General features: G+C 37.1%; 1 protein-coding gene across 1 annotated transcript in view; it reads right to left on the bottom strand.

The window, feature by feature from the left end:
• The window catches only part of LOC124799322 (multiple epidermal growth factor-like domains protein 8), a 380,153-nt gene that overhangs the window by 7,311 nt on the left and 355,814 nt on the right, over window positions 1-17,028 (bottom strand). The window contains exons 37-39 of the mRNA XM_047262911.1: window positions 13,785-13,954; window positions 13,435-13,709; window positions 1,645-1,826 (exon numbers count right to left, since the gene is read on the bottom strand). Of these exons, the coding sequence (XP_047118867.1) occupies window positions 1,645-1,826; window positions 13,435-13,709; window positions 13,785-13,954 (627 nt within the window). The remainder of the gene's footprint in view (window positions 1-1,644; window positions 1,827-13,434; window positions 13,710-13,784; window positions 13,955-17,028) is intronic.

The raw sequence follows: 17,028 nt of genomic DNA, 5'->3' as shown, positions 1-17,028 counted from the left end.
GGTGATGCCATCCTGTTACCAAAGGCACTTGTATTGATCATCTGCTGCCATAGACAATGAATGCCAAATATCACCACACTGTCCTAACAGATATGCTCATTGCAAGTCCCATATCGATTTTTGCAGGTATTTCATGCAGTGTAGCTTGTCTGAGAGCACTGACACCTCTTGTAAATGCCGCTGCTATAGGTCATTAACAGAAGGCCGTCGACCACTGCAATGTCTGTGTTGAGAGGTAATGCCTGACATTTGATATCCTAGGTACACTCTTGACACTATGACTCTCGAAATAATGAGTTCCCTAATGACTTCTGAAATGAAATGCTCCATGCATCTAGATTCAACTACCATTCCATATTTGTAGTCTTAATTCACATCGTGCAGGCATAACAACACAGGAAACCTTTCCACATGAAGCACCTGAGTACAAATGACAGCTTAGCCATTGCACTGCTGTTTTGTGTATGCAATAGTACTGCCATCTGTATATGGACAAAGGGGGTTAAAAAGTTTCTAGCCTAAAAATAAAGAATGACAGAAATTTCATAACACTAATTTATTTTTCAATATAATACCTGTATACACTAATACACTTGTGGGCACACTCGGATAACTTCTGCAAACCATTCAAATAAATGGTCCTTGATTTCGAGTCCAACCAGGCGTTCACAGCATCAGTCACTGCATCATAATTGTAAAATTGTCATCCTTGGAGGTGATCTTTTAGGTTTGGGAAAGGAAAAAAGTCTGATGGAGTCTATCTGGAGAGTGCACAAAAAGGTCACACAAAAATGTTATGAGCATGCCCATGGGAGATCCCAAATGAGGTTTCAATGTGCTGCAATGTTGTTCGACAATCCTGCAAAATCATATCATGAAATGTAGTCACTTATTCACCAGTGGCAATGGTGACAGGCCTTCTGTTCCTTGCTGCATCTTCCACACTCGTTCTTCCACATTTGAAGTCAGACACCCAGTTTCTCACTGCAGCATAAGACCAAGCAGTGTCCTTAAGTGTATTCCGCATGTCCTTCGCAATTTTCTTTGGCATCATTCCCTCCAAAAGAAGATATTCAATCACAGCACAGTTCTTGATTCTCTCGATATTCACCATTTTGCTTATGCTACGGTATACAATGCATCCTAGTGGCAAAACTAACAAAGTTGGAGCCATGAAATTTGACTTGCATTCCCACAAAGGGTCACCATAAAAGTAGGTGGCGTTATTTGTGAGAGACATTACAGTAACTATCTTGGGCTAAAAGCTTTTCGACTGCCCCTCGTACATACCACTATCCCAAGAGATTGGCATACATAAATGTTATGTATTTCTCCTGGAAAGTTCTGCAGATTTGTCCTTCAAAGCAGAAATAATTATGATCTACAATACGACTGGTTAAGTTCATAAAGAGAAGGTTGGTTTGGTATTGGTGGGATGCTACAAAAAGTGGTGTTCTGTTGCAGAAAGAATCTATAAATATAGTGAAAATAAACAGAAAATGATTAAATTAAAAAATGAAAGTAATGTCAGCAGTTATTTGGAACCAGTTAAATGTCTAGTCTTATATGCCCCCAGAATAATATGTGCTGAATTCTACAACAATAAGTCCCAGTTTTGTAGCAGAAATAGATAAATGTACATACCTTCTGTTCTCCACTGATATTCCTCACAATGAAAGTTTTTTCACTTGCACTGAGAAAGAAATCTAGAGCTCCTTGAGTCACATCTACAATGACACGTATGTCCACATTCAGAAATTTTGGTTGTATAGCAAAAAACGACACCTTTCCTGGCTTCAGAGGGTGAGGCTTCATTCTGCATTCTTCTACAAAATGAGAAACTACTTTTAGTTAGACAACTATGTGCTCCACAGACAAAGCAAAATGTAACATATGCAACATTACTTGTGCCACAAATAAAATTCTAGGTATCTTTATTGTTTTTCACAGTTGTACATTTAAGGTAGTGTATATCATTTTACATTATATACAACCTAAATGCTGCCCGATCATCTGTAATATTAAGTCTAATATTCTAGCAGTCCGAAACTAGATTGTAACTGCCTCTTTTATCCAGAATATTCACATTCAAAATAGTAACCAAAAAATAGTTACATCAACTACAGCTACAAAACAAACTATTCTCTAAAAGTTCTGCACAATAAGTATGAGTCATTAGTGTACATAACACTCATGCTGACTAGCACTTGAAAGCTGATGTAAGGAAGTATTTTTAAAGAAGAACATGGATCAAATATCAGCTACAAATGCTGAATTGCAAGGACCCGTAAGAAATCAAACATAATTTATGAGCTCCCACCTGCATTTACAAAACAGATAAATGGTTAAGTCCAAACCCTCAGATTATGCATTTAACACTCAAAAGAAAATAGGGTAGAAGATGTTAAGGCTGAGCATTCAAACTGTTTGCCAAAAAAGGGGAAATACAGATGGACTTACGAACTGCAGAGATGGATTACTAAAAAGAATGACAGATAATAATTAAAGGCTGGTACATAATTATTAAGTCAGTGACCTATACAAATCAAACGATAGAAAAGTCAGGATGGAATGTAACAATACTATGAAAAGGAAAGTTGCTACCCAACATATAGCGGAGATGCTAGAGACGCAGATAGGCACAACAAAAAAAAGACTGTCACAAATAAGCTTTCGGCCAACAAGGCCTTCGTTGAAAATAGGTATGCACCTAGTTGCCCTACCCTCTCTCCACTTCATACCTGCGCACTCCCCAGCAGCACTTCACTGTCCCAAACACCTACCCTACTATCCCTCCCCCTCCCGCCCCAGCATCCTCCTTATTCCCATCCAGTTGACACTCCCATCATGCACTGCAGCTACTGGTCGCAGTGTGGTTTCAGTTGCCAGAGACTGCAGTCATGTGTGTGTGAATTGCATTTGCATGTGTGTGTGTGTGTGTGTGTGTGTGTGTGTGTGTGTGTGTGTGTGTGAGATCTATTTTTGACAAAGGCCTTGTTGGCTGAGTGCTTATTTGAAATTTTTTGTTGTTGTTGTGCCTATCTGCAACTCAACATCTCTGCTTTGTGGTGGGTAGCAACTTTCCTTTTCATAATATTGTTACAATAACATACATAGGAAGCAAAATGCATTTATTTATGAAAGCAAAGTTGAAGTTTTCAGCTTGGCACAATGACAGAATTGATATAAAGGAATTGTATGTTTTTTGTTTAAAGTTTTAAAGTAATGGTGTTTCATATGTTTCTTTCAAATATTGAACTAGGATACTGTGCCACTATAAATTTATTGGTTTGAGACAATTTACCACCAACAAAGCATCAACCACTAATTATGAAGGCTTATAAGAATACGTTCCTTCAATTTTTTTCCCGCTTCAATTCCATAGTTAAGAAATTGATAGCTCTGTTTCAATGTGGCTGCATTTCTCTTTAAGATGATCCATTTGGAAGATGTCTCAAAGCTGTAACTTAACATGAAAACATCAATGAAATGCATAATATGATATTGGATTCTTAGCAATCAAAGATGAATGAAATATGTAACATGTAAAGTATAGTAGTATTAGTACAATCAATTTTACTTGAAGCATTAACAATGAGAATACTTTGTTTTTGAAGGATGGCATAACCATTGACGGCAGACCACAAGGAAATGTGAAAACAAATTTCTCAACAATATTTGGAGCACTTTAAATAGTACCCAACAGCCAGTGATCACTCATTTGTTCCTTTAGATGAGACATGAATTCATTACTTAAAAACATAAATGAAATACCATTCAAAGCAGTAAGTGAAAGCCAAAATTATGATGGAGTTGGCACAGTAGTAAGACATTTCACCTATATTCCAAACAGTGATTGAAATCTATGGTGGCAATACAGATTTAGATATTCTGTGTGATTTTTCTAAATCATTTAAAGTAAATGCCTGGATAGTTCCTTTTAAAGTGCTGATCCATTTCCCTTCCACCCATTCCCTGTCTGAGTTTGTGCTCTATCTACATTGAGGTGACAAAAGTCATGAGATATCTCCTGATATCATGTCGGACCTCCTTTTGTTCAGCTTAGCGCAAGTCCACTGCAGAAATATTGAGCCATGCTGCCTCTATAGCCATCGATAATTGCAAGTGTTGCTGGTGCTGGATTTTGTGCAAGAACTGATCTCTAGATTTTGTCCCATAAATGTTTGACGGGATTCACGTCAGGCAATCTGGGTGGCCAAATCATTTGTCTGAACTGTCCGGAATGTTCTTCAAACCAATCGTGAACAACTGCGACTCCAAATGGTCACCAAGCAGCCTAACATAACTATTTCAAGTCAGTTGAACCAGAGGACCCATTCCACTTCATGTAAACACAGCCCATATCATTATGGAGACAGCAACTTGGATCCATGGCTTCGTGGGGTCTGTACCACACTTGAACCCTACCATTAGGTCTTTCCAACTGAAACTGGGACTCATCTGACCAGGCCACAGTTTTCAACTCATCTAGAGTCCAACCAATATGGTCATGAGCCAAGCAGAGGTGCTGCAGGTGATAACATGCTGTTAGCAAAGGCACTCGCATCAGACATCTGCGTTCATAGGCCATTAACACTACATTTTGCCACACTGATCTAATTGACACATTCGTCATACGTCCCACACGGATTTCTGTGGTTATTTCATGCTGTGTTGCCTGAAATTTGGTATTCTTGGAACACTCTTGACTGTGGATCTTGGAATACTGAAGTCCTGAAGATTTTTGAAATGTAATGCCTCAAACGTCACTGCAACTACCATTCTGAGTTCAAAGTCCGCTAATTCCCTTCATGTGGTCCTAATTACATTGGACACCTTTTCACATGAATCATCTTAGTACAAATGAAAGCTCTGACACAGCACTGCTGTTTTATACGTTGTGTACGTGATAAAAGAGCCATCTGTATGTATGCATATTGCTATCTCAGGACTTTTGTCACCTTAGTGTATAAGACCTCATTGTTGGCAGATCAGTAAACCATGAACTTACTTCCTTTCCCAAAACTATGAAGACAATTTTATTTGACCAGAAGTTTACGGCCACATTTTATTTTTTCTTCCTTGGATGCTTTTTTTTCCTGGGGTGCAAAGGAGATCCTTGTGCATTCAAAATTCTTTCTGGCAAATATGCTTTCTAAGCCTCTCAGGCCTGCAGCTAGATTTTCTTTCTCTCTCTCTCTCCCTCTCTATCTATCTATCTATCTATCTATCTCATTGGCACATGGTCCTGAATTTCGGGATCTTCAACTGCATCTGAATGTGATTGTGGTTTCATTTTAGCATCTATTCCCTTACAGTCAAATGTTAAAAAGTTGATATCTAAAATTTAAATACATTACTTTATGGAGTATAAGACATATTGTTTTCTTTGAAAAATTACCTCCAAAATCAAGGTGCATCTTATACTCAAAATTAATATAAAAATGTCCAGTGTTTGATTTAAAATTCCCACCAGTCTTAAAAATGGTCAGATACACAATGCTGTGGGAATCCTATCTCTGTCTGATAACAATGGATTCAACTGGCAGCAGCAGTGCACTGATTTAACGAACATGAGTTGCAGGGATTCACAAGCTTTCGAGTACTGTCTCCCTCCCACCCCGCTATCACAAACCCACAATGCTGTCTAGCCTATGATGCAATCTATGGTGGCAGTGTTATTTGTGTTATCAGGAGCAGTACAATATTTTTGTTAGTAGCTAGTTACACAATGGGAAAAATAGAAGGTATTAATATGCTGCAAGCTATAAACTGAAAGTAATAGCACATGCAGAAGAACATGGAAACAGAGTAGCTGAGTGGCCTTTTGGCCCTCCACCAACAAAAAAAGCCACTCGTGATTGGCGGGCTAGTAAAGAAGAACTAAAAAAAATGAAGAAGACCAAATCTTCAAAAAGAGGACTGAATGCAAAATAGCCAAAACTAGAAGATGACATATTGAAATGGATTCAAGGACACTGTCGAATGACACTGTAATTAATACAAAAATAATTCAAGTACATGCTCATAAGTTAGCACTACAGTGGAACTTCACAGACTTTACGGGTGGAATTGGCTGATGCTACAGGTTTATGAAGCATTGTGGACTTAGCATGCGAACCAAAACCAAAATATCTGAGAAAATGTCACAAAAGTTTGAATATAAAATATTATCTTTCTATTGCTTTATTATTCAACATCTAAAGAAAAACAGTGTGGAACTAAGCCAAATAGCGAAAATGGATGACATTCCTCTGACATTTCATGTGACTAGTAACAGAACTGTTCCCATGAAAGGTGCTAAAACTGTAACTACTGAAACAAGTGGTCATGAAAAAATGCACTGCACTGTTCTCCTTTCATGTTGTGCTGACAGCAATAACGTAATCCAATGATCTTTTTCAAGCACCAGTCAATGCCAAAGCCTTCTAAATATCACCAGGTGTATGTAGTTCATGTTCATGGTAATGGTTGGTTGGACAAGAATGGTGTGAAATTATGGATTAACAGTGTATAGGAAAGAAGAAAAAGTGCTTTATTGAAGAAGAGTTCTCTTCTTGTGCTAGATCAGTTTAGTAGTCATTTGAAAAATTCCGTGAAAGAGAAACTGAGGCAGGAAAATACAAAGCTTGCTGTTATTCCAGGACGACTTAACTCACAACTGTAACTTCTTGATGTCTCGATAAGTAAACCATTTAAAGTTTATATGAGAGAGTAATGAAACAAATGGATGAAGTCCAACATGAATTCATGCTGAAGCGAGCTTTAAAATGACCTACAATCAAACAAGTGTGTCAGTGGATAAAACAGCCGTTGTCTAGAGTGAGACAAGATGTTGTTAAACCTTTCAAGAAGTGCAGCACAAGTAATGCCCCCAATAGCTGTGGAGACCATCTTATATATGAAGAGGACAATGATGATTATTAAGAGGAGGAAAAAGAAGATGATGATGAAAGTTCAGATGATTATTTTCAGAGATTTTAAAGGTCAGTTTGGTTTTAAAAACCAAGATTTTTTTTTAGCCTGAATTTGCAATCTAATTATAAAAATGGAAAAAATATTATTGAAAAAAAAAAGCTTAAAAATTATAGTCATCTTTAAAAATTAATATGCATCTTAGGGTATGTAAAATATGGTAAAAGGTCTTCTGTTCCTGCTAATATCTGTGTATATTCAATTGTCACAGTAACTTGTTGCAGGCCGAATCAAGTTACATAATCAATTAAAAAGGAAGTTTCAAGAACATTTTGCTTGTATGTCACAGCAAACATTTTGGCTATGATCGCAAGTGGTCTTTATGAGAGTGGGGTACTTATGACTGGACAAATGCCTCTCTAATTTTTATGCATTAATATTCATTTTTTCTTTCTCTTATCATTATTTGTCAATGGTGTTATAGAACCACCTTAAGATTGTTCAAAAATTTATAGAGGAGACCTTAGCCTGATGGATCAAATGAACAAAATATGAGGAATGAAAGACCACTGGACAAAATAAGCCCTGTTTAAAAGTTTTTGGGCATATATACAAATGATATGTCCACCTCTTTAGCTGAGTGGTCGGCACAGTTGACTGCCATGCAGAGGACCCTGGTTTGATTCCCTGTACTGCCAAGTGAGAGGACTGGTACGAGGTGTACTGAGCCTGTTGACACCAACTGAGGAGCTAACTGGCCAAGCAGCAGTGGTCAGGGGGTCAAGAAACATGACAACGGCTGGCACAGCAGTCGACTGGGCCTGAATGGCTTGTCTATAATGTGAAACTTTAATAACAATAACAAATTGACCAATAAACATCAGGATGATCCTGCATGTAATACGCTAACATCTAGTCTATATGCTTGTAGGAGGCTATTCCTTTACATAGATCCAGAAACATTAACGATAATATATTTTTTACTCTGAGCACCCTTTTCTGGTTTATAGTATTGTGCTGTGGGGAGAAATATATTATTCACACTTGAACAGAGTCTTTTGTGTTACAGAAGAAAGAACTGTGGATTGTAGCTAAAAAGAAAGGGTAACATCATGTAAAGATCTATTTATAAATTTTAACCCTTAACCAAAATCGATATTTTGACGAACATAACTGGAATAGCAGTTCCAAATGAACCCTTAAATAAAAATTCAACATAATCCCCATAAAAGATATAATTCATATGTAACTGCACTATGATTGTATTAAAATAAGTTTTATTTTAAATATAAATCAACTTTTATTGAGCAAAAATTTTACATTGTGCTATTTTTTTTTAAACTTTCAAGCCCTATGTCTCATATTTTACAAGAATTTTTAGTACCTTACTTTGGAATGCTACATGATTACAAAAAAGACTTAAGATTAAAAAACCTAGATATACTATGGAGTTTCTCATACCTTCCCCTTAACATAAATAGGGACTCTTCATGCCATCAATCAGAAACAAAAATAATGAAAACGATACATGGAAGTGTCCAAATGTTATCTATATCAGTACCTGAACTAAGAATGGCACTTGGTACACAACAGTTTTTTTCTGCATGTTGTTTACAGAAGAATTTAAAACATCTGTCATATTTTTGCGATTGCTTTAGGACCACATAAATAACATGTTCCTCTTTTTTTTAAATCCAAGTCGTACGTCATTTTGTGGTTCATCAGCATGCCCTAGAAAATTATCTATCCTACTCTTCACTCTCTGAAAATGAAGAATACCACATCTATCTTTCTGTGGTAAATGGCCTTATCAAATTTAGTCCATATTCTTTTTTGTAATAATTACGTTTCATACGTTTTCCACCATTTGATGCCTTCCATAATACAAATCCATTTACACTCACAACATTCAATATTGCTGAAAAAATTACACATGTCCATCATTGAGTTCTTCTAGAGACTGAATAATTGGCTCATTTCTGATCTAATGTATCAACACCACCTTTTGTTCTGTTGTAAAATTCAATTATGACAGGTTTTCTACTGTTTTCATTGACTGAACTGTCATGGTGTATTGATGAGATCACCACTATGTTTCGATTCTTTTTTGGGTCTCGAGATGTCAATGTTTTATCCTTCATGAAACCAAATAACATAGATTCTACTACCCATCGTTTACTGGCTAAGAATTCTGGTGGTATTTCTCATTTATTTTTGTGCATCGTTTCAACATCAGTCACACCATTCTCAATCAGTTTGTCAACCAGCTCCATAGAAGAGAACCAGTTATCGGCAGTTATATTTCTGTTTGTTGCAAATATAGGTTCTGCACACTGCAATACATTCTGTGTTGGAACTGAAAGTTGGCTTGTTTTATTAATGATTGCTTTGCCCGTATAGATAAAAGCATTGAATAAATAGTGTGTTTTAGCATTGCAAAGGCACATAATCTTGATGCCATATTTAGCAAGCCTCTGTTTCAAATAAACTCTGAAAAAACATTTACCTCTAAAAGGGCAAAGCATTTCATCAACTGTCACGTATTCTGAGCAGCTATAGTTTCTTTGACAGTTCTGAATGAAATTTCCAAATATTTCTGAGATGAGAGCAATGTGATTGTTAGCTCTTCTTTCTTCCCTAAAATTCACATCATCAAATCTCACGCAGGTAACAGGAACATAAATCGCTTTACTGAAATCGTTATTCTGAATATCCTGTTCCATCAATTGCCCATAAACTTTCTATATCTTCATGGACAGATTTGAATACACCTGATAATAGCAACAACTCAAAGAATGCTTTCATTTCCATAATACTCACATGTTTTGAATATGGCTGTGATCAGGAATGGTAATGAATTACAATGTCACAAGTTTCCAGCCAACCGGTTGCAAATAGAATTTAAAATTCTTTAACTAGTTTTCAACACCAACCAGGGGTGCCGCCTTCTTCAGAAGAACCTGTTACCTTACCTAACAATATCACAGGAAGGTACATTAATAGCAGGTAGGCATTAGAACAAATTTTTACAAATTAAATTGCATAAAGATACTCACATGTAGTTAAAAGGAAATTTGAGTGACATCACTCTATTCAAAACATTAAAACATTTTCCACCTGAATACATAACAGGTATAGTCATAATTTTAAAACAATATATAAATATGCCACTAAGGGCACTACAGTGGTATAGGACACGATTGAGTATCAGCGCCTGCGTGAGTGGGCTGTAGCAAATGAGAACATGAACATGATACAGCTCGCGCCATCTAGTAGCAGAATTTACAAAGGTTTAAGAACATCTATACGAAATTAATATAATAGTGATTGACAAATTTTTCCATTCCGTATGTAGGGCCAGAATCTTACAGGATTCTGCAATTGCTCAGGAACAAATATAACTGCAAAGTATCCTTTTCTACTAACAACAGCTCGCATAGCAACCTTATACATAATTTAAAATCAGAATGGTCTCCCCTCCAGAACTCAGGAACCTATAAAATCAGTTGTGACACATGTAAAGCCTATTAAATAGACCAAACATGTCATGCTTTCTCTGCCAGATACAAGGAGCATCTTTTAGGGGAAAAATGGTTCTAACATTCGTAAGTCAACCTTTGCCGACCACCTCTTGATCACAGGCCACAAACCTATGGAAATTCATAACATTGGAATTTTGCACTGTGAAACAAAAGGTTTTAGACTAAACATTTTGCAAGAGTTACAGATCTTCAAACATCTTTCTCTGATTGATGGCCTCATATTAAATGAACAACTGCAGTTCCATAATAAAAAATTTTTCAATGGCTTAAAGCCATTACTTAAAGATAGCTAATGTTGGTTATTCACTTCCCTGTTAGGCCCTTAAATACTGTTTTCCTCTCCCTTGCTCTTATGATTTACATCCTGTTAATTTGTCAGTCACTATTATATTAATTTCATATGGATGTTGTTAAACCTTTGTTAATTCTGCTACTAGATGGCGCGAGCTGTATCATTTTCACGTCATCATTTGCTACGGCCCACTTGCGCAGTCGCTGATACTCACTCCTGTCCTATACCACTGTAGTGCCCTTAGTGGCATATTTATATATTGTTTTAAAATTTTGACTATACCTGTTATGTATTTGGATGGAAAATGTTTTAACTGTGGTTTTAATGTTTTGACTAGAGCGATGCCGCTCAAATTTCCTTTTAACCACATGTGAGTATTTTTATGCAATTTAATTTGTAAAAATTAAGTGCTTGTTCTAATGCCTACCTGCTATTAAGGTACCTTCCTGTGATATTGTTAGGTAAAGTAACGGTTTCTTCTGAAGAAGGCACCCCAAGTTGGTGTTAAAAACTAGTTAAAGAATTTTAAATTCTATTTGCAGCTGATTGGCTGGAAATTTGTGACATTGTAATACTCATGGTTAGTGTAAGTAGCATTAGTTCTATACTTTTCTGAATATTCTGCTATTTTCTGATTAGTGTGAGTGTAAATATGTGCGATCATTTCATCTGATATCAGCAACTGCCTTGATACAGCTGGTGACATGTTCCATTTTTCACAAGCTGTACCGATGAGACCACGCAGGTGAGTGATGATGATGTAGCTTCTGACTCTGGACCTAGCTGGTGAATGAGTAGCCCCCTTGAATCGATTTTTACCTTGACAATATGCACTACTTGACGGCTGGCTATCTCTCTCTACTGAATCACCAGATGATGAATTACTTAAATCAGAAGAAATTTCTAGTTGTGTACTTTCATCGTCACTTATGTCCTCTTCACCACAAAGTCGAAAATCACTTAAAGATTCTGTGTATGAATAATTTTCATCTAATAATAGTTCACAGATTTCTTTTTCAGTGAGACCTTGCTGCATTGTGGCAATACAGTGCCTGAAACACCACAAAATAAGTCAGTACACACTGACTAAGAAAATCCCGTATCTGGAATCACGGGTCAAATTTGACCCAGGGATGGCACCTCCACTTCCAGTAAATTTCAAGCAGCGAGCTCCCGGTCCCTGGTGCACCTCACAATGTACTGAGATTACACTGGTGTGTGAAACTGAAATTCCGCACGTTTCCATTGTTAGACGGTCAGTGGGTCCAAAATGACCACGATTCCGCTTAAGGGTTATGGCCATATATCGAATGTGTATGTTCCAAACAATTAAAATAGTTATCAAAGGAGCCAGTTACCATAACTTCTTACCCAGTGATCTCAAAAAGTTAGAGGCTGAAAAATTTAAGAGACATCAAGAAATGGCTATGGCTTGCAGCTGAGTGTCCACATGGTCCTTATCAGAATCATGGAGCCAAGCAAAAATAAACTCTGAAGTATTGAGCTACAAGTTTTTTTCATGAATGTATATGAATTATAAATCCACAGTGTTGTGCTATCATCACTCAGTTGTCAATGACTCAAGATGACAGTGCTACTGATGGACTAACATCACACTTTGTCTTTAGCTTTAAAACCAACATATGGCATTTCAGTGTACAGAACAAAAATTTCTTCAGCAGATCTCAATTTTAGTTTTCTATACATTCAATGACTGTTGTTTTGACCAAACATGTGCTATAACAAATCAAATGAAACTCTTTGTGCTTCTCTGCGGTTACAAATGTGCAACAACAGACAAACAAGCAATAAGATAATGATAGTATAATATGCATATAATGCAATGTAAATGCGTTAATATGTAAATATAAATAGTGTAAATAAATACTACTGGTTCTCTCTCTCTCTCTCTCTCTCTCTCTCTCTCTCTCTCTCTCCACCCCCCCCCCCCCCCTCCCTTACGCAAAGACTAGAACAAAAGAAGGTGCATCTGAAGTACACGGCACCTGAAGCACATTACACAATATGACAATGCAGCACCACAGAAACATCCACAAAGAGTTTCGATAACTACTATGATTTGAAATAAGTCATTCACTCAAAATTAACAAACTTGTTTCAATTAATTAACTACTTACCTGATTCCACCCCAATTTTCATTACTATTTCTCCTACCAAGATTAGTTACATTACAAACAGAGTTAACCAGAAGTGAGAACTTTAACCTGCATACCACCGCATTCTTCTCGTCTGTCAGATATTTTTATAGTCACAGCTTCATTACTAATACAACCAAAGTAACATTCAGATAAGGGCTGTCTAAATCATTTTTGTTTCTAGTATTGCCCTTGAAAAGGCCTGGTTATTACATGTACTGTTTTTAGATAATCACACATAACCTAATTCAGCATCACAAACGAGGGACAGAGATTTTGAGTTGGAGTACAGTCTAGTACAGGGTATTTTATTAGCTGTTTTTCTCGTCCATCAAATTAACGTACTTAAATTAGTGCTGTTACTGTGATTGAGTAACACATTCGGAAAAAAGAAATAAACACATTTAATTAAAATATTTGAAAGAAAAACTTAAGTTTATCGAAATCAAATTTAGTGCCACTAGACACTATTGTGACTTCACAAAGCAAAATATTAAAATTTATAAATATATTCATAAACACAACATACCAACTTGTTTGGCATCAAAGCAGAACTGTGAGTCTGCAAGCATGTGCTTATAGCACTGGTGACCGTCTTTAGGTGTCCCCATATATGACTCCTTACATTTTGTGCACTGTTGCGTCCAACATGGAGGTGGTTGGCCTTGTTGACTTGGGCTAGTTTTACCAAGACTACCAATGTTGCTAATGCAGTTTGACACATCACTCTCAGTATTATCTTGGCAATTGCATTTTTCTCCTGTTACTGGATTACATGTATCTCCATGACCATGGCACTCACATCTGTAATACATTGGATCAATATAAATAATATTCAAAATAGACATATAAAAAATTATGAATTGCTACTTTACTTACTGCCGACAAGCTACAGAAGCATCTGTGGATCCTCTGAAATAACCGTATATGCATTCATCACATCGGTCACCTGTTGTGTTATTTGCACAATTTATGCATTTAGCTAAATTTGTTGGACCTTCATGTAATTGATCAAGGAGATATCGTAGCTCATGATCCGGACGAAATACCTGAAAAAATTATGCTAATGTAGAAAAGTAAGTTCAAAATTATTGAGCTGGAGGTCCTTGAGCAGTGGTTCCCAAGTTGTGGGTGATTACAACTGAGGGCTAAAAACAAAAGGTTCAACTGTGTCTCAGTCATGGAGCTAAATTATTTTTAATAAATTATCAGTATTATCACTATTTCATAAGACTGTAATGCTTATTCCGAAAGTTACCAAAAATTACATTTTTGTTTTTCAAATACTAGCATTAACACACATACTTTGTACTCTGTACCATGCAGCTATCACAGTAAAATTAACACGAATACATCGTGTATGCTTAAATATCTCATGAAAATAACTTCTCCAAGTTGTAAGTAGTTCCCACAATGGACCAGAACTTACTTTACTATTCATTTCATAACAACACACAAATTAACTGATAGCACAACACAACAGTAACTATGTTACATCCATATTGCACCTGTCTTTTTCTTTGTGTTCTCTTTGAAACCCTTGAAACTTTTATTTTTGCTCCAAACTTTTCTCTTTCTCCTATTTCTTCCTCCATTATTTCCATTTCCCTAAGGTCTGTTTTAACTTCTTTCGTCCATGTCAGGGAAGTTTTTGGATTTCTGTCAAACAAGCTAAAAATCATAAATTATTTTGTTATTCTTTTTTTAACTGCTCTGTTTAGGTACCCATAGAATACAACTGTTCTCTTCCTCATTGAGTCTAATATTTGTCCTTTTCTTTCATAAATTTCTTTTTATTTATTTACATTTTATGGCCTTCATTGGACCACACTAGCCAAATTTATAATTTCTTAATTTCTCTTTCCCACAGTCTTATTTTGGTCCCAAGATTTTCCTGATTATTTTCCTTTCCTTCTTTTCTAGTTCACCTAATTGTTTGCCTGTATTATATTATTATTTGTTATTAGTGGCAATGGTCACACACAAAGCTTTAGCAGTCTTTGAATTTCTGCCAGTGCAGAAGTAAGGAGTCCATAAATCAAATGATTTACAAATAGTAGGCCTGTAGTGACCATTGCTGTCAGCAGTGTTTGTGCAGTGCAGTGCATCTGTGTTGTGAGTGTTATAAACATTGTGCTGTCAAATATAGTTTTTGCGCCAGCTGCCAGTGGCACTGTGTTTCTATTACATTTTCTACATTCCATTTATCCTTAGGACTATAGAAGTTTCATGTTTTGTGTATGCTCATTTTCTACTAAGAATTGTCATTGTCTCGTGTCGTTCTAGTTATGGTAAAAAGAGCAATTTTATTAGTTGCTGACTAGCACATATGTTCAGATAGTATCACTCTGTTGTCTAATTTTGACAATGAATAAAGTTATTAGCACTTCAAACCAAGGTGGTGTTTGTGTACAAATTTGACATGTTACTATAGGAGACAATTTAAGAGATGACAGAAAGCCCTGCAGTAACAAATCTATTGTGTCAAGACTCACAGTATGACTGCTGCCCTTCTGACCTTACAAACTGGTCCTCTGATTCGTGCAAGTACAACTGTAGATGCTACAATTGGTTGTAAGTCAGCTTGACGACCAGTAAGCCACTGAGGTGTACAATGTAACTTCCACAATCTGAAAGTAATTCATTTGACAGCTGAAGGCAGAGTCAATTGCTGGAGTATCGCTTCACAAGAAGAACACCTCTGTAAGGTTTTAAACCAAGAGGACATTGAGGACCACAAACCATCCCAGTACTTCCAGCACCTGCAGAGTAAGATCGGCCTGGTATGATTCTGGACTGCATGCTAAGGACCATTTTGAGTAACCATTTGCCACCTCACATCAAGGTGACAATAGCATCCCACTTGGATATGTCTTTGGACAAGGTGGCAGAACTAGTGGATAAAGCACAATATTCTATGTCTTCTATGCCATATTAGTATGGTAACTGCACAAAGGGCAAGCATGTCAGCAACTGTATCGGCTGCCAACTATGATGTGCTAATGACTAAAGTGGACCTGCTGGCCCAGCAGATTAGTCAATTACTCTCACACAGTGACACGAGTAGTGATTGAGACTGACCAGGTTGCCGAAGATGCAACCACAACATTTGTTAGTATAACAGCACATTTCGGGAACCGGTGTGCCAATGTACCACAACCTGTGTATGCCCAGATGCCAGCCATGTGTCGGACGTAGGCATTTTGCCCAATTGCCAATCTATGTAACAGCCCCTATTTGTAAGCCACTGATAGACAGGTTGGAAATATTTAGTGGATATGGGCTCCAACCTGTGCATCTGCCCATATGCCATGAAACACCAATGTAGGAGGCCAATGTCAATCTGTCTGACTGCTGCTAACAATTCCTCCAAAGCAGCAGTTTGAATTGGAATTAGGTCTACGTCGAGCATTCGAGTGGGATTTTATGATCGCGGATATTGTGGAGCTAATTATAGGAGCAGACTTCCTCTCATACTACAACCTGCTGTCTGACATAACAAATACATGACTGGCCAACAACACCACTGGAGTGACGATCTCAGGATTCCAACACAATACAGCCATTCATTCAGCCAAGTTCACTTAAGCTGCAGATGGCGAGTAAACCACACTACTCCATGATTTTCTGTCTCTGATGAGGCACCCCATTGCGTTTAAGGAAGTAAGGCCTAATATCATACACTACATCAAGATCACGGACATCTTGTAGACCATGACCGTTAGCTCTGAAATGGCTAGCGATAGCCAAGGTGGCATTTGACTGCATGATATATGAACACATCATGTGGTCATGTAGCAGTCCTTGATCTTCACAACTGCACAATGGTTCCAAAGAAGTGCGCTGTGTGGCAGACAATCAGTGATTGCAGAGTGCTCAGTTCCCATACAGTGCCAAATTGATACCTGATACCATTACTCCACAGCTACAACTATGCACTGAGTGGCACCTACCTATACAATGTGTTAAGACTGCACCAAGGTCTACACAAAAATTCTTGTTTGCTGATGAAGATATTCTAAACACAGCCATAATAATCCTGTTTGGTCTGTTCCAGAGCAAGTTCATGACGTTTGGCCTATTGAACGCCATGCAAACTTGGCAGAGGTTTATGAATTCTCTG

This window comes from Schistocerca piceifrons, chromosome 5 (genome assembly GCF_021461385.2).
Source record: "Schistocerca piceifrons isolate TAMUIC-IGC-003096 chromosome 5, iqSchPice1.1, whole genome shotgun sequence".
Classification (NCBI taxonomy): domain Eukaryota; kingdom Metazoa; phylum Arthropoda; class Insecta; order Orthoptera; family Acrididae; genus Schistocerca; species Schistocerca piceifrons.
Note: the sequence above shows the minus strand (reverse complement) of the source record. Positions and strands in the feature narration are given on the sequence as shown.